We start from the raw sequence: 26,855 nt of genomic DNA, 5'->3' as shown, positions 1-26,855 counted from the left end.
CCTTTAAGAAGAAGTTGGATCAGTACATGAAGGAGAAAGGAAGAGAAGGATAGGGTGATGGGGTGAGATGAAGAGGGGTGGGAGGAGGCTGGTGTGGAGCATAAACACCGGCATGGGCCTGTTGGGAGGAATGGCCTGTTTCTGGGCTGTACATGCTCGGATATATTCTGCCGTCACTGTAGTCTTTCTTATCGGCTTCATTTTAATGCAAAAAAAGTGACGCAATAATCTGATCACAAAATGCGATCTTCATTACAAGATTGCTCCTTTTGACTAAAAAAGCCCTTTTTTTGCGAAGATTGTCCAAATTTCCATGTTTGAATTTTTAAATTTTAAACCCACTTAAAAGTTAAACTGTACTCAAATGACTACTTCATATCATTGTACAGCATACAAGGGGGCCATTCGGCCCATCGTGACTGTGACGGCTCTTTGAAAAGAGCGATCCAATTAGTCACACTCCCCCCTGCTCTTTCCCCACGTAATGCATTTGCTTCGTGGGTTCTTTGCTGAGGAATTCATAGCAACACATTGCTATTAAGAACTAGTTGGTTTATTAGCAAAGGTTTAACAATCACACTACACATTACCAATTCATCCACCAGGCTCACAACCTGCATACCTCATCGTGGATGACCTAGACCCAACTGGCTGGGATTTTATTGAGTCTTGTGAACATCACGTGACTGGCTAAGCCACTCACAATGCAACAACTCTACAACTGTATTAAATTAACAGTTAAAGCCGAGTGCCCCCTTAACGATAAGGGGTAAGCCGTTTAGGACCGAGATGAGGAGAAACTTCTTCATTCAGAGTTGTGGGCATGTGGAATTCTCTACCACAGAAAGTTGTTGCGGCCAGTTCGTTAGACATATTCAAAAGGGAGTTAGATGTGGCCCTCACGGCTAAAGGGATCAAGGGGTATGAAGAGAAAGCAGGAATGGGGTACTGAAATGCATGATCAGCCGTGATCATATTGAATAGTGGTGCAGGCTCGAAGGGCCGAATAGAAACAGAAACATAGAAAATAGGTGCAGGAGTAGGCCATTCGGCCCTTCGAGCCTGCACCGCCATTCAATGAGTTCATGGCTGAACATGCAACTTCAGTACCCCATTCCTGCTTTCTCGCCATACCCCTTGATCCCCCTAGTAGTAAGGACTATATGGCCGACTCCTGCACCTATTTTCTAGGTTTCTATATTAAAGGGTCACTAGAACCCACAAATTAATAAAACTTTAAGGGAACTTAGCAAACTAAATTAAAATTTGGTTGCCGGGGGTGATGATGCACTCCAGTCCCTCCGGCGCCCACCTTTCGCGGAAGGCCGCGAGCGTATCGGTAGACACCGCGTGCTCCATCTCCAGGGACACCTTGGCTCGGATGTAACCGCGGAAGAGAGGCAGGCAGTCGGGCTGAACGATCCCCTCGACCGCCTGCTGCCTGGACCGGTTAATGTCCCCCTTGGCTGTGCCCAGGAGCAGTCCTACGAGGAGGCCCTCCGACCTCCGCACAGGGTGCCCAAAGATCAGGAGTGTGGGACTGACCTGTAAGCACACTCACCGGTGCATACATTACACCCCACAGCTCTGCTAATTCTTTCTCCCCCCGCCCCCGCGCAACCACCCCCCCCCCAAAGTATTTATCCACTGCCCCTTTGAAATGGAACTAGCTTAACGAAATAGAAGTTGCCAAGTTAGTTTTAAAAAAAATACACACAAGCTCTTTTATTCTGGCTAAATGAGAACATACTCCAGCACTGCTGAAGCAACAGTGGAAAAAGCCGTGTGTGAGCCAGCTTCCAATCAGCACGGTCAAAAAGTGGCACAGGTGGAAGGTGTGAGAATGCGGGCACGTGTGGCACAGCACCAGCCTACATAACTGTGTCATGGAACACTTTGCTGCCAAAGTAAGACTATCGACCAGACTTAGTCGTTCAGTTAAAAACAAATGATCATTCTGATCAGGGCTGCCATCTGCACTGCGTGCGGGGCATGGAAATATAGCTTGTCGTCACCAGGCATTGGCGTTCACCCGCCCGACGCGTGGCTGGTGTGAGCTACTTGCAGAAAAGCAGCAGAGGTGTCGGGAACTGATGCCTAACGGCAAGCCACATTTCCTCAACGGTGGTCGAAAAAATCTACAAGATTGCCGTTGGGAGATTGGTGGTGAAAACGAGTGGATTTACCGCAGGCTATACCCATCAGGAAAGGCTAAACAGGCTGGTGCCCGTTTCTCGAGAGAAGGCTGACGGGGTGACCTGACAGAGTGTCAGCTGTGGCTCAGTGGGTTAGCACCCTCGCCTCTGAGTCAGAAGGTTGTGGGTTCAAGACTCACTCCAGGGACTTGAGCACAGAAATCTAGGTTGACACGCCCAGTGCAGTGCTGAGGGAGTGCCACACTGTCGGAGGTGCCGTCTTTCGGATGAGACATTAAAACGAGGCCCCGTCTGCTCTCTGAGGTGGACATAAAAGATTCCGTGGCATTATTTTGAAGAAGAGCAGGGGTGTCCTGGCCAATATTTATCCTTCAACCAACATCACAAACAGATTATCTGTTCATTGCTGTTTGTGGGAGCTTGCTGTGCGCAAGTTGGCTGCTGTGTTTCCCACATTACAACAGTGACTACACTTCAAAAAGTACTTCACTGGCTGTAAAGCGCTTGGGGACGTTCGGTGGTCGTGAAAGGCGCTATATAAATGTAAGTCTTTCTTTTCGAGATTATGAAAGGGTTTGATAGGGTACACTTGGAGAAATTAGTTTCCACTTGCGGGGAAGACCAGAACTAGGGGGCCATAGATATAAGATGGTCACTCAGAAATCCAATGGGAAATTCAGGAGAAACTTCTTCACCCAGAGTGTGGAACCCACTACAAGTACTAATGGAGGCAAATAGCATCGATGCATTTGAAGGCAAAGCTGGATCAGCACGAGGGAGAAAGGAAGATGGAGAGGGATGAAATAGGGTGGGAGGAGGAACGTGTGAGCATAAACACCGGCACAGACCTGTTGGGCCGAACGGCCTGTTTCTGTGCCGTACACTCGATGTAATATCAAGTGGGGGGGACATAGTTCTTCCCTAACTGCGTCTATAACACCTCAGCTGTTGGAAGTGTCAGCTGTGGCTCAGTGGGCAGCTCTCTCACCTCCGAGTCAGAAAGTTGTGGTTGCAAGTCCCACTCCAGAGATGTAAGCACACAATCTTGGCTAACACTCCCAGTGCAGTGCTGAGGGAGTGCTGCACCGTCAGAGATGCTGTCTTTTGGAACAGAAATTAAACAAAGCCCTATCCTCTCAGGTAAAAGATCGCAAGGCCACTATTTCGACGGAGGAGTTCTGCCCGGTGTCCCGGACAATATTTATCCCCCAACCAACATCACACAAAATTATCCGGTCATTGCTGTTTGTGGGAGCTTGCTGTGCGCATATTGGCTGCTGCGTTTCCCACATTACAACAGTGACTACACTGGAAAAAATACTTCATTGGCTGTAAAGTGCTGTGGGACGTCCTGAGATTGTGAAAGGTGCTATATAAATGAAAGTCCTTTATTTAAAAAGGTGGAACATTAAGTTCGATCCAAAATTTCAGCAGAGCTACTGAATACTGTCTGTAGATGGCGCTGTTGCCCAACCCTTGTTCCATCAATTAATACGGACATGGAGTGCGAATATTAAACAGCACAATACGCTCTTTTGCCAATGATCTTAAATCTACGACCTCTGGTTGATGACTCATTCATCGGAGGGGATAGTTTTTCCTCTCTCTGCTCTATCAAAACCTCGACCTGGGGTCACCTCTTAACCTTCTCTGTTCCAAGGAGAGCAATCTTAACTGTTCCAATCTCTCCTCATAGCTGAAGTATCAGCCGTGGCTCAGTGGGTAGCACACTCGCCTCTGAGTCAGAAGGTTGTGGGTTCAAGCCCCACTCCAGGGACTTGAGCACAAAAATCTAGGCTGGCACTGCACTGCCGGAGGTGCCATCTTTCGGATGAGACGTTAAACCGAGGCTCTGTCTGCTCTCTCAGGTTCCTATTTGGAAGAAGAGCAGGGGAGTTCTCCCCGGTGTCCTGGCCAATATTTCTCCCTCAATCAAAAGGATAGCGTCACCGTGTCCAGTGGGGACAGGAATGAACGTGGAGGTCGTCAATGCAGGGATGAACAAGTGCCCGTGCTGAATCGAAATGCCTGGTCAGAGCCGGGAGTGTACCTGCCCCGAGCTATATTCGGTGCAGATGGGGTTAAACCCATGGTGGCATTTACTCGTTAGAAACTAGGGTCGTGCAGCTAACCAGACCTGAGCAAACATGCAGATTGGACAAAAAAACAAGTTAAATGCATCTGTAGGAGAAGCTCTGGTGGCGGGTGAAGATAGCAGCAAACAGTATTTGGAGAAATGACGTCAGTCAGACCCACTGTTATATTTTGCACAAATCACACATTTACAGCCACTCAAGTGTCACGCGAAGGCTTTTCAATGTCGATTTATCCGAACAGCAACTGGCGTGTCCTATAACCAGCTCTACCAATTGATGTCTTCACCCTCCCCTCTGCCTGTGCTGACGGATTAACATTTTTGGACAAGAGTATCAGCCTGTGGCTCAGTGGGTAGTACTCTCGCCTCGGAGTCAGAAGGTTGTGGGTTCAACTCCAGGGATTTGAGCACAGAAATCCAGGCCGACACTCCCAGTGCAGTGCTGAGGGAGCGCCGCACTGTCGGAGGTGCCGTCTTTCAGATGAGACATTAAACGTCATCCACCTTGGGGAAAAAAAAAAACAGTAAAAGGGAATATTATTTGAATGGGGAGAAATTACAACATGCTGCAGTGCAGAGGGACCTGGGGGTCCTTGTGCGTGAAACTCTTTTGAGTATGAAACTCTTTTGAGTCCTTGTGCGTGCGTGAATCCCAAAAGGTTAGTTTGCAGGTGCAGCAGGTAATCAGGAAGGCGAATGGAATGTTGGCCTTCATTGCGAGAGGGATGGAGTACAAAAGCAGGGAGGTCCTGCTGCAACCTGTATAAGGTATTGGTAAGGCCGCACCTGGAGTACTGCGTGCAGTTTTGGTCACCTTACTTAAGGAAGGATATACTGGCTTTGGAAGGGGTACAGAGACGATTCACTAGGCTGATTCGAGAAATGAGGGGGTTACCTTATGATGATAGATTGAGTAGACTGGGTCTTTACTCCTTGGAGTTCAGAAGGATGAGGGGTGATCTTATAGAAACATTTAAAATAATGAAAGGGATAGACAAGATAGAGGCAGAGAGGTTGTTTCCATTGGTGGGGGAGACTAGAACTAGGGGGCACAGCCTCAAAATACGGGAGAGCCAATTTAAAACCGAGTTGAGAAGGAATTTCTTCTCCCAGAGGGTTGTGAATCTGTGGAATTCTCTGCCCAAGGAAGCAGTTGAGGCTGGCTCATTGAATGTTTTCAAGTCAAAGATAGATAGATTTTTAAGCAATAAGGGAATTAAGGGTTACGGGGAGAGGGCGGGTAAGTGGAGCTGAGTCCACGACCAGATCAGCCATGATCTTATTGAATGGCGGAGCAGGCTCGAGGGGCTAGATGGCCTACTCCTGTTCCTAATTCTTATGTTCTTATAAACCGAGGCCCGGTCTGCCCCCAAGCAGACGTAAAAGATCCATGGCACTATTTCGAAGACGAGCAGGGGAGTTATCCCTGGTGCCCTGGCCCAATATTTATGCCTCAACTAAGCACACTAAAACAGATTATCTGGGTCATTATCACACTGCTGTCAGTGGGAGCTTGCTGTGTGCAAATTAGCGGCCGTGTTTCCCACATTACAAAAGTGACTACACTTCCAAAAAGTACTCCATTGGGTGTGAAATGCTTTGGGACGTCCGGAGATCGCGAAAGGCACGACAGAAATGAAAGGCTTTCTTTGAAGTTAGATGCAAAATCTCAGCAGATACTGAAGACTGTCTGCAGATGGCGCCGTTGCCCAACTCTTGTTGCATCAATGAATACGGACAATGGAGAGCGAGATTAAACAGCACCACAATCGATGGGGTGATTGGCAACAGTTCCCGCTATACTGCCAGGGCTTCATGAAGGCTTCCTGGGCGCAGAGGGGGAACAAATGCTAAAAATCGACGGTGAATTTCCACCAGTCCTGGAACAATGTTCCCCTGAAGATTTTTTTCTGGGAGTGGCCCAATGCAAAATTCCGCACACGCACAGTCTCTCCCATTTGAAAAGCCGGTCAGTCCCGAGCTGCACGGGACCTCTCCAGACAGCTGTGCGACCATGCAGCTTAGCGGGAGCATCAGTCCCGGCCCGTATTTATTCATCCCTCACCACTTAAAAAAAAACACGAGGTGATCTGGTCATTATCACACTGCTGTTTGTGGGAGCTTGCTGTGCGCAAACAGGCTGCCGCGTTTCCCACATTACAACAGCGACTACACTCCAAAAAAAAGCACTCCATCGGCTGTAAAGCGCTTTGGGACGTCCCCGAGATTGGGAGAGGCGCTATAGAAATGCAAGTCTTTCCGCCTGTTGGTTTGGAGCAGGAGGGTTTTGCACAGCAGAAGGTTTAAACTAGTCGGGTGATCATGAAAACAAAGTTTGGGGCATAAACCTTGTGTGCAAACAGCCCAACACTTGGAGCGGTTTTCGGAAGGTTCACCCCACGGATGACCAAGTTGATGAATGAACTCGTATGAGGAGAGATTGGGTCGACTAGGCCTGTCTTCACTCGAGTTTAGAAGAATGAGAGGGGATCTCATTGAAACGTATAAAATTCTGACAGGGTTGGATAGACTGGATGCGGGGAGGATGTTTCCCCGGGGCTGGGAAGTCTAGAACAAGGGGTCACAGTCTCAGGATACGGGGTAGGAAATTTAGGACCGAGATGAGGAGAAATGTCTTCACTCAGAGGGTGGTGAACCTGTGGAATTCTCTACCACAGAAGGCTGTGGAGGCCAAGTCACTGAATATATTTAAGAAGGAGATAGATAGATTTCGAGACACAAAAGGCATCATGGGGTATGGGGAAAAAGCGGGAATATAGTGTTGAGATAGAGGATAAGCCATGATCATATTGAATGGTGGTGCAGGCTCGAAGGGCCGAATGGCCTACTACTGCTCCTAGTTTCTATGTTTCTATCACATTCACCAAATTCAGCTAACGGGAATATTTTACTCCCCGTTTGACATCGCGGCGTAGTTAGCTCGTGTACATTCACCGCGATGGTGGCGTGTTAGAGTGAAAGCACAGGTGACTGGTGGTGTGTCTGATTTTACCTGTACCCTATTTCTCCATTTTCCGTCCCGGAGATCCTGGAGAGAACAGACAAGCAGGAAAAGAAAATTGACAATCTTTTTCGAAGTCTTCAAATAACATTACCTCGGTTCATAACTACCTGTGCGGAGATCCACAAACTATTCGAGCCCAGCGTTTACGGAACAGAGACAAGTGCAGAGCTGCAGTCTGCTGGCAAAGTCTGTGCGTTGCTCAAAAGGCCAAGGGGGCGTTAACTATTTAATGGCCCTCAGCCGGTTAAATAGATCGCAACATCTCACCAACAAACTTTAACTTCAATTTGCTTCATAAAGTGCTGAATGCAGACACCTGTCGAAAGAGTCCCCTCGTCATTGATAAAGGTGAATCATTGAGCAGAGTGACAGCACCTTGAGCTGACCTGCAGCAAATCCACGCCTGCCATGGACACACTCAGCCACATTCACGCATTACTGGAAATTCGACGGACATTTCAAAGCCATTCTAGAATGGCAGAACTTAAAAAAATAAAATCTCACACACACCTGGGAAAATACGTATTAAATACACTTCAGCAGATTCACATTTGCAAGTTCGAGTCCCACCTCAGAGACGAGCGCAAAAATCTAGGCTGACACTCCAGCACAGTGCTGAGGGAGTGCCGCACTGTCGGAGGGGCAGTGCTGAGGGAGCGCCGCACTGTCGGAGGGGCAGTGCTGAGGGAGCGCCGTACTGTCGGAGGGGCAGTGCTGAGGGAGCGCCGCACTGTCGGAGGGGCAGTGCTGAGGGAGCGCCGCGCTGTCGGAGGGGCAGTGCTGAGGGAGCGCCGCGCTGTCGGAGGGGCAGTGCTGAGGGAGCGCCGCGCTGTCGGAGGGGCAGTGCTGAGGGAGCGCTGCACTGCCGGAGGGGCGAGTTGCATGCTTTGAAAAGGAGGCGATGTCAACTCATTAATCACCGTGATCAAGTTAAACCTGTCTCCAGTGGCTACTGATTCCGTGTTTATCCCTCAACTTACACCACTTTAAAAAAAAAAACAAGATTATCTGGTCATAGAATCATAGAAATTTACAGCACAGAAGAAGGCTATTTCGGCCCATCGTGTCCGTGCCAGCCGACAAAGAGCTATCCAGCCTAATCCCAATTTCCAACTCTTGGTCTGTAGCCCTGTAGGTTACGGCACTTCAAGTGCACATCCAAGTACTTTTTAAATGTGGTGAGGGTTTCTGCCTCTACCACCCTTTCAGGCCGTGAGTTCCAGACCCCCACCGCCCTCTGGGTGAAAATAATGTCCCCTCAAATCCCCTCTAAACCTCCTACCAATTACTTTAAATCTATGCCCCCTGGTTATTGACCCCTCTGCCAAGGGAAATAGATCCTGCCTATTCACTCGATCTCGGCCCCTCACCTCAATAAGGTCTCCCCTCAGCCTCCGCTGTTCCAAAGAAAACAACCCCAGCCTATCCAATCTTTCCTCATTCCTAAAATTCCCCAGTCCTGGCAACATCCTGGTAAATCTCCTCTGTACCCTCTCCAGTGCAATCACATCTTTCCTGTAATGTGGTGACCAGATCTGCACGCAGTGCTCCAGCTGTGGCCTAACTAGTGTCATCATCTCATTGCTGTTTGTGGGAGCTTGCTGTGCGCAAATTGGCTGCCACGTTTCCTACATTACAGTCGTGAGTACACTCTTTAAAAAAAAAAAAGTACTTCATTGGCTATAAAGCGCTTTGGGACGGATAAGAAGAGGGGAGTTCAATACATCGACGGCACCTGATGTAGAATGAGGGCGATGGGTGCGCTGTTTAGAATACCGATCTCTGCTGCGAGCTTTTTCCATTTGGTGGTCAGGGGCTATTGAACACTTGACCTGAGTTTTTTTTTTGCTGGGAAACTCCAGAATTAAGATCCTGCCTTCATTCAAAAGTCGTAAAAATTGTTATTAAAAAGATGAGGAGACAGGTGAGATGAAGTAAGGTGGGAGGGTGCCCTGTGGAGAGACCGGTGAGACAACGCCAGATTCAGGGCCTGATGGGCCTGGGGGCAAACTGATCGCATTGGGCCGATGGTTATGTTTGTTCATCTTCAGTACATTACGTATATGATTCTGTATCTGAGTATGGAAACCTGGGCCAGCATAGTCAACAATGGAAGCATATACCCTGCATCAAGTAGGTATATATTGTGGTTCTACTAACATTGCAATACAGGTTGAACCTCCTTTATCCTGAACCCTCAGGACCTGGCCTGTTCTGGATAAGGGATTTTTCCAGACGAGGGGTGGTCACGTTAAATTGGATACTACAGGTACTGAGCAAGGGGATCTCGGGGCTGGCTGGCTTGGGGCTGAGAGTGCGACAGACAGATCATGGCGGGGGAGGGGGGGGAGAGGTGGATCGCAGGGTCAGGCCAGCGATTGCAGGAGTCGGCAGCGAGGAAGGACTTCAATTTGTTCATGTTGGAGTTCTGCGCATGCGCCACCCGGTGGCCGGGAATGGTTCTGGACGAGGGGTGGTTCCGGATAAGGGATTTCTGGTTAAGGGAGGGTCAACCTGTACTAGATCCCTACACATAGTTCCTCTCTTATTGCTGATTCTATTTAACCTATTTGAAAGGCCTTATATTTTTTTTCCTACATTTATTTGGTGGGCCTATGTTCTTTGGTGGGTCTGGGGCTGCAGTCCCATCCGCCCGCAGTCAATCCGGCCCTGGGGTGAGATGACAAGGGGCGGCAGGAGGCTGGTGTGGAGCATAAATAGCAGTGTAGAGCAGGGAATGGCCTGTTTCTGTGCTGTACATTCTACGTCATGAACTATTTGAACATTTTCAGGTTGACAGCCACAGTTGACATTTGGAAAGATTATCATAGGCAGTCCCTCGTAATCGAGGAAGACTTGCTTCCACTCTTAAAATGAGCCCTTAGGTGACTGAACAGTCCAATACGAGAACCACAATCCCTGTCGCAGGTGGGACAGACAGTGGTTGAAGGAAAGGGTGGGTGGGACTGGTTTGCCGCACGCTCCTTCCGCTGCCTGCGCTTGGTCTCTGCATGCTCTCGGCGACGAGACTCGAGGTGCTCAGCGCCCTCCCGGATGCACTTCCTCCACTTAGGGCGGTCTTTGGCCAGGGATTCCCAGGTGTCGGTGGGGATGTTGCACTTTATCAGGCAAGGTCCCAAAACTCGAGGCCGTGTGACACAAGTCAATAAAATGAACGCTTCGTAGTTAAAGCATGTTTATTAAAATACGATTTCAACTCCAACCAGCATACGTAGATGAGTATCTATTAAGTATAATACAAATATATTACAGGCTGAAACGCAAACTTGAGGCATCGGAGAATTCTCATGGCGGTCTGAAGCTATTCGCTTTTAACAGGCAGTAAACCCCTCCATTTGAAGACGCGTCTGTTTGCTCAAAAAATTTAAATTTAAAAAATTTGCAAATCCAGTCGCTTTGGAATTTCCCGCTGACGAAGGTTCCAAAGAATTTGTCGCTGGCCCAAGAAGAAGGGGGGGGGGGGTTGTGGGGGCCACGGACAAGAGTCGCTGGTTCTCCTTTTTGAAAAATAAACGTAGTGGTTGCTTCAATCCCCTCTGTCCGAGGCTCCGCGTAACCCGTCGCCAAGGCGACGGTCGCATGCCTCGGATGAAAGCAGAACTCGTCTCTTCGCCCGACGACAGGTATCAGCGGTCTCGGGGGGGGGGGGGGGGGGGGGGAGGGGGGGGGGAGAAAAGAAAGGGGGTGACAAGAACAAAACCCATGCACAAACGCGAGCTGGGAGACGATAACTCCATTCGGGAAAAAATATAAAATGGCCGCCGCAGACGGTTTCATCGCTTCAAACGCACTCATCCCACTCGCCCTGCGCCTCTGCGAAAATCGCCGTGGGACGTTTTATTTACTGCGTTTAAAGGACGCGTCGCAAATGCAAGTTGTCACTGCTTCACAGAACCCGGACCACACAAAAAAAAACAACACAGGCTTCAACAATCCATTTCTAAAATATAATCTACAACACGGTTGATTCAACACCATTTTAAAACCAGAGTGGAATTTTAATAAGAGAAAGAATGAAAGAGAAACAGAACGACTAGACTCTGTTAGAAATCGAAGCAAAAATAATAGTGAGGGATATCCAAAAAACAAAACAAAAAAAAACAAAACACAAGTACAGCCAAGCCAGGTAAAAATATGTTCGGAGCCCGTTACTTCTTCAGTAAGTTAATTTACATTCAGAACACGAGCGGAAACGCCGTGGTGCCAGTCACGTAGTTGTGCATATTTTGGGGTGTAGCGTATAGTGGTGACCTTTTGCCTGTGGGGAGGGAGACAGAGTGACAGAAAGAGAGAGAGAGAGAGAGAGAGAGAGAGAGAGAGAGAGAGAGAGAGAAAGTGAGTGACATTAGGGTATGTGCAGGTGCGCTACATTTAAAAAAAATAAAACATTTTTTTATTTATTCCTTCACGGGATGTGGGCGTCGCTGGCATTTATTGCCCATCCCTAATTGCCCCTCGAGAAGGTGGTGGTGAGCCGCCTTCTTGAACCGCTGCAGTCCGTGTGGTGAAGGTGCTCCCACAGTGCTGTCACTCGCTAGATGTAATTACTGCATCACAATCTTTGAAAGAATAGCGCTCGATCTTGAATAAGCATAACCCCCCCCCCCCACGATGCAGGAAGGTGCGTGTTAATCAAGCAAGGCCCTCAGTGTAGCATCAATTAAAGTATTACCCTTATAGCAGGTCAGGAATACAACAATAAAGCTAATCTGCCCAGCTATCCTTCAGAGTTAGAAACATCCAACTCATTAACATAATAGGAGCAGGAGTAAGCCATACGCCCCCTCGAGCCTGCTCCGCCATTCAATAAGATCATGGCTAATCTGATCATGGACTCAGCTCCACTTCCCTGCCCGCTCCCCATAACCCTTGACTCCCTTATTGCTCAAAAATTTGTCTACCTCCACCTTAAAGATATTCAATGATCCAGCCTCTACTGCTCTCTGGGGCAGAGAATTCCACAGATTTACAACCCTCAGAGAAGAAATTTCTCCTCATCTCAGTTTTAAATGGGCGGCCCCTTATTCTGAGACTATGTCCCCTAGTTTTACTTTCCCCTGTGAGTGGAAATATCCTCTCTGCATCCACCTTGTCGAGCACCCTCATTATCTTATAAGTTTCGATAAGACCACCTCTCATTCTTCTGAATTCCAATGTGTAGAGGCCAAATCTACTCAACCTTTCCTCATAAATCAACCCCCTCATCTCCGGAATCAACCTAGTGAACCTTCTCTGAACTGCCTCCAATGCAAGTATATTCTTCCTTAAATACGGAGACCAAAACTGTACGCAGTACTCCAGGTGTGGCCTCACCAATACCCTGTACAGTTGTAGCAAGACTTCTCTGCCTGACCTGCTGAGTATTTCCAACGTTTTCTGTTTTTATTACGCATTCCTAGTTAACCTGAGGGTAATGAGGCAACCCCAGAGAGAGACTAGCGTCACGTGTAGGCCAGAGTGGGTAGTGAACGCCCCTCCCTGTTGGATCTGGTGGCCATTCTGGTGCCTGTCCACAAACAACCAGATTTATTCACAACTTGCCAAGGTAGAATTGGAACTCTAGGACCTGCTAGTTTAATACCATAACTACTGGGCCACTGTGCCAGGCCTGAAGGACAACATGGCTTCTGCTGGGCATCTCCCCACACAGTGAGATGGTCAAGACCTTCAGTATGCCTCCTCCAATGCGGTTTAGTTTCCAGGGCCCCACATCTACCACTCCATACATTGCCTGTCGGTTGTCCGCACACAGTAGCACCGTGCTACGAGAGACACAGAGACTCTTCAATTTTGTCAAGACTGCGATCAAATATAAAATCAAGAACTTGGTCACAGTGAAGTCTCTTCGACAGCACCTTCCAAACCCAAGTTTTTTAAGCTTGCCAGGTTTGGAGGCTAGGACAAAGCAGCCCGCTTGATCGGCACCCCACCCACCACCTTCAACGTTCACTCTCTCCACCACCGGCGCACCGTGGCTGCAGTGTGCACCATCTACAGGATGCACTGCAGCAGCTCGCCAAGGCTTCTTCGGCAGCACCTCCCAAACCCACGACCTCTACCGCCTAGAAGGACAAGGGATGCAGGCGCATGGGAACACCACCACCTCCACGTTCCTCTCCGAGTCACATACACCATCCTGACTTGGAAATATATCGGCCGTTCCTTCATCGTCGCTGGGTCACAATCCTGGAACTCCCTCCCTAACAGCACTGTGGGAGCTCCTTCACCACACGGACTGCAGCAGTTCAAGCAGGCGGCTCACCACTACCTTCTCAAGGGTAATAAATGCCGCCCTTGTCAGTGACACCTACATCCCACGAACGAACAAACAAAAACAAAAAAATTGATTCTCGGTCAACTGAAGGCTTCAACGAGAAACGGCCACTTCTCTCAATCTAGCTCGACACCCAACCCCACTGAGACGTGCACAGGCAAATTCATCAGTGCTTGGGTTGGACAGAAAGTAAGTACATGCAGAGATCATGCCACTGTCACCCGAGTTTATCAAAAGGCAGTCACAGCATGCGGAAGGAAGGCATCATTTTCTAAGAGGCATCAACGCACTTGAACAGCAATCGAGAGAATGCATAAATGCCTCATACACAACACAGTAGGCCAAGTACTGCTATAGCCTTACTCACACTGTCGACACACACACACACATTGCAACCCCTCCCCCTCCCATTTTGGAGCGGTTTGCAACTTTATTTTTGCTGCTCTTCAAAATCAAATCCATGTTTGGCTGGGGGGAAGAGGGCAATTCAAAAATGTGCGCCCTGTACGTTAAGAGTTTAGAAGAATGAGAGGTGATCTCATTGAAACATACAACATTCTTACAGGGCTCGACAGGGCAGATATAGGGAGGATGTTTCCCCCGGGCTGGGGAGTCTAGAACCAGGGGTCACAGTTTCAGGATAAGGGGTCGGCCATTTAGGACTGAGATGAGGAGGAATTTCTTCACTCAGAGGGTGGTGAATCTTTGGAATTCTCTTCCCAAGAGGCTCAGTCGTTGAGTCTGTTCAAGACAGAGATCGATAGATTTTTGGACATTAAGGGAATCAAGAGATATGGGGATAGTGCAGGAAAGTGGAGTTGAGGTAGAAGATCAGCCATAATCTCATTGAATGGCGGAGCAGGCTCGAGGGGCCAAATGGCCTACTCCTAATTCTTATGTTCTTATGCTTATGCTCTTTGGTTTATTAAGGGATTTAATACCAAGGTCTTTGAACGACTGCATTGTCACATGACCTTAACTGGTTAAGAACCTCAACTGTGGAGATTTGTTTTCAAAAAAGTAATGTCAAAGTAACTTAGAAACCTTGCATAAAGTGACTAGAGAGAGCAATCATTATCACTCACTTGAGATTCTTCCGTTAAATATTAAAACCTTTACATATGCTCTGCTTGAGATTAATTTTGCCTATTAAACTTGCTGAAATCTGTAAAAACTCGACACATTCCGAATAAAAATGTCAATGTTATGTTAAAAAAAAAGCCACCTAGTTGTCTGATAGCGATGAAGCTGCTCCTACTGTGACAAAAAACAATGCCACAGAACATTTAGATCAGGTGCCAGTCCTGGTTGGCGAATTGGCATCACTGGTTACCACAGGCCATTGGGACACAACACTATGCAGATCAAGCCCTCGGGGTCAGATCCCGATTTACCGGAATCGAAATTAAATGCATGCCATGCCCGGCTTCTTTCCCTGCCAACACCCTCGCTGCCATTTAGGTCGATGTTCAGACCAGAGTGGCACAGGGCAGGTGCGGCAAAGGAGTCACTGGGCTTCACTGTGCCAGCCATGGCTCAGTGGGCAGCACTCTCGCCTCCGAGTCAGAAGGTTGTGGGTTCAAGTCCCACGCCAGGGACTTGAGCACAGAAATCTAGGCTGACGCTCCCAGTGCAGTGCTGAGGGAGTGCTGCACTGTCGGAGGTGCCGTCTTTCGGATGAGACGTTAAACCAAAGCACCGTCTGCCCTCTCAGGTGGATGTAAAAGATCCTGTGATACTATTTCGAAGAAGAGCAGGGGAGTTATCCCCGGTGTCCTGGGGCCAATACTTATCCCTCAATCAACATCACGAAAAACAGATTATCTGCGTCATCATCACATTGCTGTTTGTGGGAGCTAGCTGTGCGCAAAATGACTGCCGCATTTCCTACATTACAACAGTGATGACACTCCAAAAGTACTTCATTGGCTGAAAAGCGCTGAGAGACGTCCGGTGGTCGTGAAAGGCGCTATAGAAATGCAAGTCTTTCTACTGAGACTGAGCTACCGCAGAACCAGCAGAGGGCGCCATCAGTTTACCATCAAGTCTCGGCTGGAGAAGCATTTACTGCCTTCTGCCCGCTAACCTCAGCTTAATAAAAGCGCTTAAAAACAATCAACCACAACAGTTTCAAGTGGAAGTTCTAATATGTCTCTACTGGTTCAAACCAATGTCTAAAAAACGTGATGTAGTAAAATGTCTATGCACATGGGGAAGAGCATAACTAGAGGCCATCAATATGAGATAGTCACCCAGAAATTCAATAGGGAACTCAGAAGAAACTTTTTTACCCAGAGAGCGGTGAGAATGTGGAACTCGCTGCCACAGGGAGTGATTGAAGCGAATAGTATCGATGCATTTAAGGGGAGGCTGGACAAGCATAGAGGGAGAAGGGAATAGAGGGTTATGCTGATATATTTAGATGAGGAAAGACGGGAGGAGGCTCGAGTGGAGCATAAACGCCGGCATGGACTGGTTGGGCCGAATGGCCTGTTTCTGGGCCGTATATCCGATGCAATCCTGTTCACCCCCACAATGGAGCACACTAGGATTGCATTTCCCTCAGACACTGCTTTGACATTACAGCATTAGCACAGGTCCCACGTGAATAGATTCAAGATGTACACACCAATGCAAAACGTGCAGTGTGAAGTCGCCAATAAGGGTTGGTGTCAGCATGACCAATATCACCTCCAAATGGTCTTTCATTTCTCTCGCAGTTCAACAGGTACTAAAAGCTCTCTTTAAAAAAAACACCATCCTTTTTTTGATATCCCCCGCTGAACGATTCTCGCGTTCCGGCTCAATCTAGTAACCAAACTGCTTAAAAAAAATATTTGAAACTGAAGCTAATCTGGATTAAGCGATTTGGAATTAAGGCGGCAAGTGAGGGTTTTAAAAAAGTATGTAACACATATAGACACAGATTAATCAATGCAGTTACCATAAAGTGGCTGTTGTACCTGTATTTGGTGTGTACTGTATTGAAATTGTATCGACTTGGAAGTGATTTGGCAATTGGGTAATAAGTGATTCTACTTCTTGATTTTCCGAGCCAAGATCCTCTCTCTCTCCTGTCTTTATCCCATCCGTTATCAGGGCTACCCCTCCTCCATTCCCATTTTGCCCATCTCTTCTAAACATTAAGTATTCTGGAATATCTAGTTCCCAAAATGGGAAAGGAGGAGGGGTCTCCCATTTCTTGATCTGCTGCTCCAACTCCAAGGCAACTTTCCCCGAGACTTCAGAAGTGTAAGGTTCCTAATTCCCCCCACACCCCCCCGTCTTCCCGTCCTCTTCCAAATCTACTAACTTCTAAAACCACAGCCCATTGTCAACAAACCGGTTTTCCTCCGCTCTGATGCCCAACACTCTAGTTCAAGGTTTCTCAGTAACAGCAAACATACCCTCAATCTTCCAACACTCATGCTCCAACCTCTGATCTTGACACCAAGAGCAGGCTTACAGACCATGACTACACTTAGGGCACTGAGGCCTGCGGGTAACGCCAATCTAGAGTTAGTCGCACTGGAGCCAAGAAACACACCCTGCTAGCCTCCGTCAACAGACCCTGATCACATGGACGCGGGCCAAGGTGCAGTGGCAGCAAAGTCCTGTGCAGGAATGGGCAAAACCCTCGGCCGGCACCAAGTGTCTGAGGTTACGAGAGTCCGTTCCCACTGAGCATTAAAAACATTCCATTCCAAGTTCAACAAATTCCCAGAGAGGGGCAACTGTTTATGACCCTGGGATCACCCAGCGAGGCCCGAGTGGGGGCACGGCCAAGGCTGCCGGGCCCTCGGAGCAGAGCGCCCTGGTTATTCTGTTCGTCTCTCACTGATGCCGATTGGCAGGATAGAGGCAAGATCATTGTACTCCTCACGGGTAACTTTGACTTTAAGCCATTGTGTAAAACAGGCAATATTAGGTCAGCCGCCCGCTTATGTATACATACATCTCTCCCGACTTCAGTCAAAGCATGGGATCTATTAAAGATATTGCAGTCATAACGTGGGATCTGTAGGGGAGGTCGAAAAACCCTCATTTTACCCAGAAGGAAAAGGGCTGTGGGTCTGTCTGTGCTACAATGTGAAATTGAAACCGAGACGGTTTGACCTTGGCAGAGCAGTGATTGGACGGGGGAGGACACCGGAGGGCCAATGGTGGGACAGAGTCAGCCCGAAGCATGGGGCTTTCAAGCCAATGGGAGAGCACTTGCTTGAAAACTCATGGCCATTATCGGGCTATTGTCTTCCCCCATGTTTACACTATGGAAGGAAATTATGCAGACCTTCAGAAAACTAGGGAACCCAAAACAACCCAAGGGCCTCCACAATGGCTACAGGAGGCCAACGCAATCAACACCCACTCAAACCTTGAGTAGATTAACATCAGTGGAAAAAAAACCCGCAATAATCTAAAACTGCTGCATTTTTCAAAATCACAAAGCCCACCAATGGGAAGGATCGATTTCAGCAGGAGTGGCGGACTGGATAATCTCGCTATAAAAGGGGGTTTCTGACACATTGTGTGTGGTTCCCTGCTCTCGTGATCCAACAACCAGCAAGCCTCTCGACACTGAAGGAAAACCAGTGTCCAAAGACACCGAAGATAGAAGAAACAAACCACCAGACTGCAGAAGGCACAGTAGTGAGTATAACCTCTGGTCCCCGGAACTCCCAACTCAGTTAGGCCAGGAAAGGTGGGAGGTTGGGCATTGTACTGCTAAACTTGTGTAAAGATTTTCGTTGTGTCCGTTTAGTGGGATTTAGGGGGATTGTTTTGTTGGTGTATTGCTGTTTGTTGAGATACGCCTTGTTAAATAAATTGGAAGCCTAAGTTCCTCTTGGAATCACCTTGTCTCAGTTCTATTGTATTACATCTCCTGATCGTGAGTCTTATGTCAGAACAGTGTAAAGGAAGCTAGGAGCACCTTGAAAACGCTCAACTGTGTGTCACAGGCTAGGGAAGAAGGGGTTTGGAGTGTATGACACTCACAGGTGCCTCACAGGCTAGGCATAAGCTGTGGGGACGCACGAGTCTCAAAACCCCCTTCATAAGCTGTGGACACAGTCTCTCCAGGGGTGCTCTTGCAGCACTCAGGGTACCTCACAGGCCAGGCATAAGCTGTGAGGGCAGAAGCCCAGAGAGAGACACCCAAGGCACAACAACACTCCCAGAGAACCCCTTACAGATCTATTAAAGATATTGCAGTCATAACATGGGATCTCCTCGATATTGCAATCATAACATGGCATCAATTAAAGAATTGCAGTCCTAACATGGGATCCATTAGATATTAGTCATAACATGGGATCTACTAAAGTCTATTCTTGTCATTTCCAAATTGATTTTGGCTCCAAAAAAAATGGACCAGATAAATTAAACTGAACAACATTACTAAGACAGCAGGGGACCCATTTCACGCTTGGTAAAAGTTGAATCAGCAATGGTTGAAATAAGTGACTCTGTGTTAAGAGTGCTGACTAGTATACTTGGGACATAACGAGACCTTTGGCATTGGGTTACGTGTCCGCAATATAAAACCTCACTTGGCTTTAATTTGATGCAATCCATCCCATCATGCAAAGCACTCCAACAAACAATACCATTTCTTGCAAATCTGTAGCCAGACGGAGCGAGTTATATTGTAATGAAGCACTGTCGCTGTTAATGAACACGGCAGCTCACATCTCGACGGCAAGAGTCAAAGCCAAAATGGCAGAAGGGCAGAGGCCCCACGGTGACAACTCGTGCACAGATATATTCAACACGGTCTCTTACCTCGTCTTCTTGTTAGTCTCGCTTGATGGCATTTCCACTGGAACAAAAATAACAGAAGGAAACATAAAGAACTGCTGCCAGAGTGGATTAAATAGTTGACACACAAAAAAATCCACCACAGGGTGAGTTCGTCAGCTCGTGACAAGAATTGATGTTTTTTTGGGTCTTGCTTAACCTGTATATTTTCATTAAACACACACACACACACGATGTTGTTGATGGTACTCTGGAACACAGGAACAGGAGGAGGCCATTCAGCCCCTCGAGCTTGTTCCGCCATTCAATGAGATCATGACTGATGTGTGTCCTGACTCCATTTACCCACCAGATTATGCTGGCACCAGATGGAGCGATGTTTAATCTGTAAAACGGGGTGGCTGAATCGCTATCGCTCGAGGCGGTTCAACACCACCTCGGTTTTAAGATTCTCACACCTGGTTTTCAAATTTTCCCCCTCCCTATCTCTCTAACCTCCTCCAGCCCCACAACCCTCAGAGATCTCTACGCTCCTCTGATTCTGGCCTCTTGCTGTGTGTGGGAGCTTGCTGTGCTCAAATGGGCTCCCGCATTTCCCACATTACAGCAATGACTACACTTCAAAATGTGCTTCATTGACTGTAAAACGATTTGAGATGTCAGATGGTTGTGAAAGGCACTATATAAATCCAAGTCTTTCTTTCTTTCACTGAACCGTAAACAGATTAAGGACATGCTTATTTGTGCTGCAAAAATGGCCATCATGCTCCACCCTTTGTTTCTGATTTTTCCTCCAAGGGGACCAGCCACTGCCTGAAGTTTCACTGGAATGTGTAACTGGAACCGCCCATCCCAAGGTCACACCAACTTTGCAAATTGTAACTCGATCCACTTTCACTTCCTGAAGCAACAGAGGACAGAGCTCCCCAGAAGACAGAAAGGGCCAGCCAAAGTGCCTTACCCCAGTTCAAGTACATCCCTCCCCTCGCCAAAGTGCCTTACCACAGCGCAAGTGCATCCACCTACACCCCCGCCCCCATAGATGGGGCAGGCATTGTGTACGGATTGTGAACAGGTTTATTGGGTATGAAGTAAATAGTGACAGTGTCGTGACTTCTGGAGATCATCCTCCCCAACAATGTCCCTTGTAGGGGGTTGGAAGAACGTGATGTATCTTTCCCCCCACCCCACCTGTGTCTCTTCCGTACCTCCCACCCCACTCTCTCTCTCTTCTCCCCCACCCCCCCACACAGCCTCCCTCTCCTCTCACTTCCCCCCCCGCAGCCCCTCTCTCTCCCCCCGCCCCTCTCTCTCTCTCATTCCACCTAGCCTCTCTCTCTCTCTCTCTCTCTCTCCCCCTAGCCTTTCTCATTCTCTTTCCCCACCCCCCCCCCCTCCCTCCACCCCCCCCCCTCCCTCCACCCCCCCCCTCCCTCCCCCACCCCCCCCACCCCCCCACTTCCCCTCCCCCCCCCCTCCCACCCCCCCCCTTCCCCTCCCCCCCCCCCCCACCCCATGCCAGCCTGAGGTCCAGCTTCTTGGCACCACGTAGAGGGAATGATTCAGGCTGGGGGGTGGGGGGGAGGGGGGGGGCGGAGCTTGACAGGGGCAGGGCTTGTCGCATGTCTGTCAAAAAAAAAAATGCAGTACGGGCACGGGGGTGGGGTAGGGTTGGACAGACACCTGTCTGTCAAAAAAAGTGCAGTACAAATAGTTACATCGGCAGGTGAAAGCCTTCAAGCTGTGGACTTGTCTCCCGTTCCACCATTTAACGCTTCATTCCTCCTACAATCTGGGACAGCACCCTCTCTCATTCACTGCATCTTTTCACAAGGAAGATGGGATCCCGAGATCGGAAACTGACAGGATTATCTCCCCTTTTGAAGCCCGTGCCTCGTCTCCCCAGCGCAAGATCCCATTTCCGCAACAGATTTGGAAGTAGCTGGAGGTTGTTAGGATGCCACATTTATTTAAGAGGCAAATTCCTGCCAATACTGAAGCATTCTGAACATTTCACCCCAACGCAGATCTCATTCTGTCCCAAGTTTCTCTCTCTCGCTCAGATACAAGTGAAAGCAGATGTTCTCAGACCCAACCGCCATTGTCAACAAGTAAATAAATCCTTCCCACATCAGGCCCCGAGCAAAGGAGCTGGGACACTGGTGATTGGCAAACGAACCAAAGACGATGCAAGAATTTTAATTTGTTTTATATATAAACGCAGTGAGTGGTTAAGATCTGGAATGCACTGCCTGAAAGGATGGTGGAGGCAGATTCAATCTTATCTTTCAAAAGGGAGTTGGATATGTATCTGAAGGGAAAAAATATTGCAGGGCTACGGAGAAAGGAGAGGTGCAATGAGACCTGGGTGTCATGGTACATCAGTCATTGAAGGTAGGCATAGAGGCACAGCAGGCAGTAAAGAAAGCAAACGACATGTTGGCCTTCATAGCGAGGGGATTTGAGTATAGGAGCAGGGAGGTCTTGCTGCAGTTGTACAGGGCCTTGGTGAAACATAGAAAATAGGTGCAGGAGTAGGCCATTCGGCCCTTCGAGCCTGCACCGCCATTCAATGAGTTCATGGCTGAACATGCAACTTCAGTACCCCATTCCTGCTTTCTCACCATACCCCTTGATCCCCTAGTAGTAAGGACTTCATCTAACTCCTTTTTGAATATATTTAGTGAATTGGCCTCAACAACTTTCTGTGGTAGAGAATTCCACAGGTTCACCACTCTCTGGGTGAAGAAATTCCTCCTCATCTCGGTACTAAGTGGCTTACCCCTTATCCTTAGACTGTGTCCCCTGGTTTTGGACTTCCCCAACATTGGGAACATTCTTCCTGCATCTAATCTGTCGAACCCCGTCAGAATTTTAAACGTTTCTATGAGGTCCCCTCTCATTCTTCTGAACTCCAGTGAATACAAGCCCAGTTGATCCAGTCTTTCTTGATAGGTCAGTCCCGCCATCCCGGGAATCAGTCTGGTGAACCTTCGCTGCACTCCCTCAATAGCAAGAATGTCCTTCCTCAGGTTAGGAGACCAAAACTGTACACAATACTCCAGGTGTGGCCTCACCAAGGCCCTGTCCAACTGTAGCAACACCTCCCTGCCCCTGTACTCAAATCACCTCGCTATGAAGGCCAACATGCCATTTGTTTTCTTAACCGCCTGCTGTACCTGCATGTCAACCTTCAATGACTGATGTACCATGACACCCAGGTCTCTTTGCACCTCCCCTTTTCCTAATCTGTCACCATTCAGATAATAGTCTGTCTCTCTGTTTTTACCACCAAAGTGGATAACCTCACATTTATCCACATTATACTTCATCTGCCATGCATTTGCCCACTCACCTAACCTATCCAAGTCGCTCTGCAGCCTCATAGCATCCTCCTCGCAGCTCACACTACCACCCAACTTAGTGTCATCCGCAAATTTGGGGATATTACATTTAATCCCCTCGTCCACACCTTGAATATTGTGTGCAGTTTTGGTCTCCTAATCTGAGGAAGGACATTCTTGCTATTGAGGGAGTGCAGCAAAGGTTCACCAGACTGATTCCCGGGATGGCAGGACTGACATATGAAGAAAGACTGCATTGACTAGGCTTATACTCACTGGAATTTAGAAGAATGAGAGGGGATCTCATAGAAACTTATAAAATTCTGATGGGACTGGACAGGTTAGATGCAGGAAGAATGTTCCTGATGTTGGGGAAGTGCAGATCCAGGGGTCACAGTCTAAGTATAAGATTAAACCATATAGGACCAAGATGAGGATAAACATTTTCATCCAGAGAGTGGTGAATCTGTGGAATTCTCTGCCACAGAAAGTTGCTGAGTCCAGTTCGTTGGACATATTCAAAAGGGAGTTGGATGTGGCCCTTACGGCTAAAGGGATCAGGGGGTATGGAGAGAAGGCAGGGGTGGGGTACTGAAGTTGCATGATCAGCCACGATCATATTGAATGGCGGTGCAGGCTCGAAGGGCCAAATGGCCTACTCCTGCACCTATTTTCTACGTTTCTATGTTACTATGAAAGGGTGGGGGTAGTGGGACTGGCTGAGAGTCGGCACGGGCTCGACGGGCCGAATGGCCTTCAATCATGCTATGATTCTATGAGCACTGTGCGATTACACCCGATAGGAACAGGAGGAGGCCACTCAGCCCCTCGAGCCTGGTCCACCATTCAATGAAATCATAACTCCATCTAACCGCCTTGGTTCCGTAACACTTGCTCAACAAAAATCTACCAATCGCAATTTTGATATTTTCAATTGACCCCCCCAGCCTCTCAGCTTTTTGGGGGAAGAGTGTTCCAGATTCCCACTGCCCTTTGTGTGAAGAAGTGCTTCCAGACATCACTCCTGAACGGCCTGGCTCTAATTTTCAATGTTAAGCCCTCTTGTTCTGGAGTCTCCCACCCCACCAGAGGAAATAGGGTAGATCAAGAAAAACTATCAACTTCTTTAAGCAGACAAGCCAACAGGATAGGCTGGAATGCACCAAGGTCTGGGCACCCATGGGGGGGGGGGGGGGGGGGGGCTGGGGGAAGCTGAATAATTGACCTCATGCAGTTTCTTAAACAATAAGGGAATAAGGGGTTATGGGGAGCGGGCGGGGAACTTGAGTCCATGATCGGATCAGCCATGATCGTATTAAAGGATGGAGCAGGCTCGAGGGGCCGTATGGCCTACTCCTGCTCCTATTTCTTATGTTCTTATATGCACACAGGGCAGTAACAGCCTCAATGACCAATGGCGAAATGTTTGGAAGAACTGCGACATACGGAATGGATTGCTTATCGAGAACCCCACAGTACAACCTGTAGGATCGAACCTTCCTCACAAACAGTGGGCAACCATCAACCGTCTCAGAACCGGTCACGGTCGATAATGAAACCTTCCCCATCGATGGAAGATTGAAGCATCCCCATCATGTGGAGCTCCTAATCAGACCCTGGAGCACATAAGAACGCAAGAAATAGGAGCAGGAGTAGGCCACCTGTTCCCTCGAGCCTGCTCCGCCATTCAATAAGATCATGGGAGATCGGATCATGGACTCAGCTCCACTTCCCTGCCCGCTCCCCATAACCCTCGACTCCCTTATTGCATCATTGAGCACTGCCCTCAGATGGAATTCGCAGGCAGCCTACAAGATATCCACACTGTTATACCGGAAGCTTTGAACTGGATATAGAAACATAGAAAATAGGTGCAGGAGTAGGCCATTCGGCCCTTCGAGCCTGCACCGCCATTCAATAAGATCATGGCTGATCATTCCCTCAGTACCCCTTTCCTGCTTTCTCTCTTGATCTCTTTCGCCGTAAGGACCATATCTAACTCCCTCTTGAATATATCCAATGAACTGGCATCAACAACTCTCTGCGGCAGGGAATTCCACAGGCTAACAACTTTGAGTGAAGAAGTTTCTCCTCATCTCAGTCCTAAATGGCCTACCCCTTATCCTAAGACTATGTCCCCTGGTTCTGGACTTCCCCAACATTGGGAACATTCTTCCCGCATCTAACCTGTTTTGTCCCGGCAGAATCTTATAGGTATCTACGAGATCCCCTCTCATCCTTCTAAACTCCAGTGAATAAAGGCCCAGTCGATCCAGTCTCTCCTCATATGTCAGTTCAGCCATCCCTGGAATCAGTCTGGTGAACCTTCGCTGCACTCCCTCAATAGCAAGAACGTCCTTCCTCAGATTGGGAGACCAAAACTGAACACAATATTCCAGGTGAGGCCTCACCAAGGCCCTGTACAACTGCAGTAAGACCTCCCTGCTCCTATACTCCAATCCCCTAGCTATGAAGGCCAACATACCATTTGCCTTCTTCACCGCCTGCTGTACCTGTATGCCAACTTTCAATGACCGATGAACCATGACACCCAGGTCTCGTTGCATCTCCCCTTTTTCCTAATCTGCCGCCATTTAGATAATATTCTGCCTTCGTGTTTTTGCCCCTAAAATGGATAACCTCACATTTATCGACATTATACGGCATCTGCCATGCATTTGCCCACTCGCCTAACTTGGATATCCGACTTGGATATTGACGTTTGATTTGCTTAGCTACAGGTAGTACCATACGGAAGAAGAAGACTGAAGACTTTAGCTCCTTTACGCACACAAGCAGAGTAAACTTTGCGACGTTACTTACAATGCTCAGTGCCAGTCATCTGGGCAAGGATACAGAAGGAGCGAGATTGGGCAGTGCCAGTCTTGGGCTGCCAGTCCTCGGTGTCTTGCATCAGACGCTTCTTGCTCTGATCGCTGAGAATATGATGATGGACGTCAGGTTGGATGTTGGTCATAAATCGTCGGGGGGAGCTGCACATGGAGGAAAGAAGCAACACCAGAAAAAAAACGTTAGCCGCTTATCTCGTCAGCGTTGGAAAGACATTGAACCATTTATTGCGTGAATCATATACTTTTCTTCAAAATTCATTCCTGGGATGTGGGCGTTGCTGGCAAGGCCAGCATTTATTGCCCATCCCTAATTGCCCCTCGAGAAGCTGGTGGTGGCCTTCTTGACTGACTTTAGGCATTTCAGAGAGCAGTTAAGGTTCACCAGACTGAGCAGAGTAGGCCTATATTCTCCAGAGTTTAGAAGAATGAGGTGATGACCGCATTGAAACATTAAAAAATTCTTACGCGGCTCGACAGGGTAAATACAGGGAGGTTGTTGCTCTTGGCTTTTCCGTGCTGGAGGTGTAAGATGCTGTCGAAGTCAGAACATAAGAACATAAGAACTAGGAGCAGGAGTCCGCCATTTGGCCCCTTGAGCCTGCTCCACCATTCAATAAGATCATGGCTGATCTGATCCTGGACTCAGCTCCACTTCCCCGCCCGCTCCCCATAACCCTTCACTCCCTTATCGCTCAAAAATCTGTCTATCTCCGCCTTAAATATATTCAATGACCCAGCCTCCACAGCTCTCTGGGGCAGAGAATTCCACAGATTTACAACCAAGAAGAAATTTCTCCTCATCTCAGTTTTAAAGAGGTGGCCCCTAATTCTAAGACTATATCCCCCTAGTTCTAGTTTCCCCTACGAGTGGAAATATCCTCTCTGCATCCACCTTGTCGAGCCTCCTCATTATCTTATAGGTTTCAGTAAGATCACCTCTCATTCTTCTGAACTCCAATGTGTATATAGGCCCAACCTGCTCAACCCAATCTTCATAAGTCAACCCCCTCATCTCCAGAATCCCGTACAGAGCATTATATTGCAGCCACAGGGGTGATGGATGTGGAGCGCAGTTGCAAGGGGTGTAATAAGTGGACTAAACTGTCCTGGGTGGTGTTTAACTTTAAATGCTAGTTGTAGTTACACCCAACCAGGCAAGTGCGGAAAATTCCATCACACTCCAGACTTGAGCCTTGGATAGGATGGGAAGGCTTTGGGGGTGGGGGGGGTGGGACCAGGGAATATTGGGAGCCTCTCACTTCAGTTGGTATGGGGCTAAGAGTGCAGCAGCTTCCACTGACGGTGGTCTTTGCCAACCAATCAACCAA

At 48.3% G+C, this 26,855-nt stretch overlaps 1 protein-coding gene across 12 annotated transcripts in view; it reads right to left on the bottom strand.

Annotated features, from left to right (window-relative positions):
* LOC139250361 (PDZ and LIM domain protein 5-like) overlaps positions 1-26,855 on the bottom strand; it is a 301,980-nt gene that overhangs the window by 65,149 nt on the left and 209,976 nt on the right. For all 12 annotated transcript variants that reach the window (XM_070872813.1, XM_070872816.1, XM_070872817.1 and 9 more), the window contains 3 exons: positions 25,499-25,668; positions 19,356-19,392; positions 7,265-7,300 (listed from right to left, as the gene is read on the bottom strand). In XM_070872813.1, coding sequence (XP_070728914.1) covers positions 7,265-7,300; positions 19,356-19,392; positions 25,499-25,668 — 243 coding nt within the window. The remainder of the gene's footprint in view (positions 1-7,264; positions 7,301-19,355; positions 19,393-25,498; positions 25,669-26,855) is intronic.

Source organism: Pristiophorus japonicus, chromosome 2, assembly GCF_044704955.1.
Source record: "Pristiophorus japonicus isolate sPriJap1 chromosome 2, sPriJap1.hap1, whole genome shotgun sequence".
Lineage (NCBI taxonomy): Eukaryota > Metazoa > Chordata > Chondrichthyes > Pristiophoridae > Pristiophorus > Pristiophorus japonicus.
Note: the sequence above shows the minus strand (reverse complement) of the source record. Positions and strands in the feature narration are given on the sequence as shown.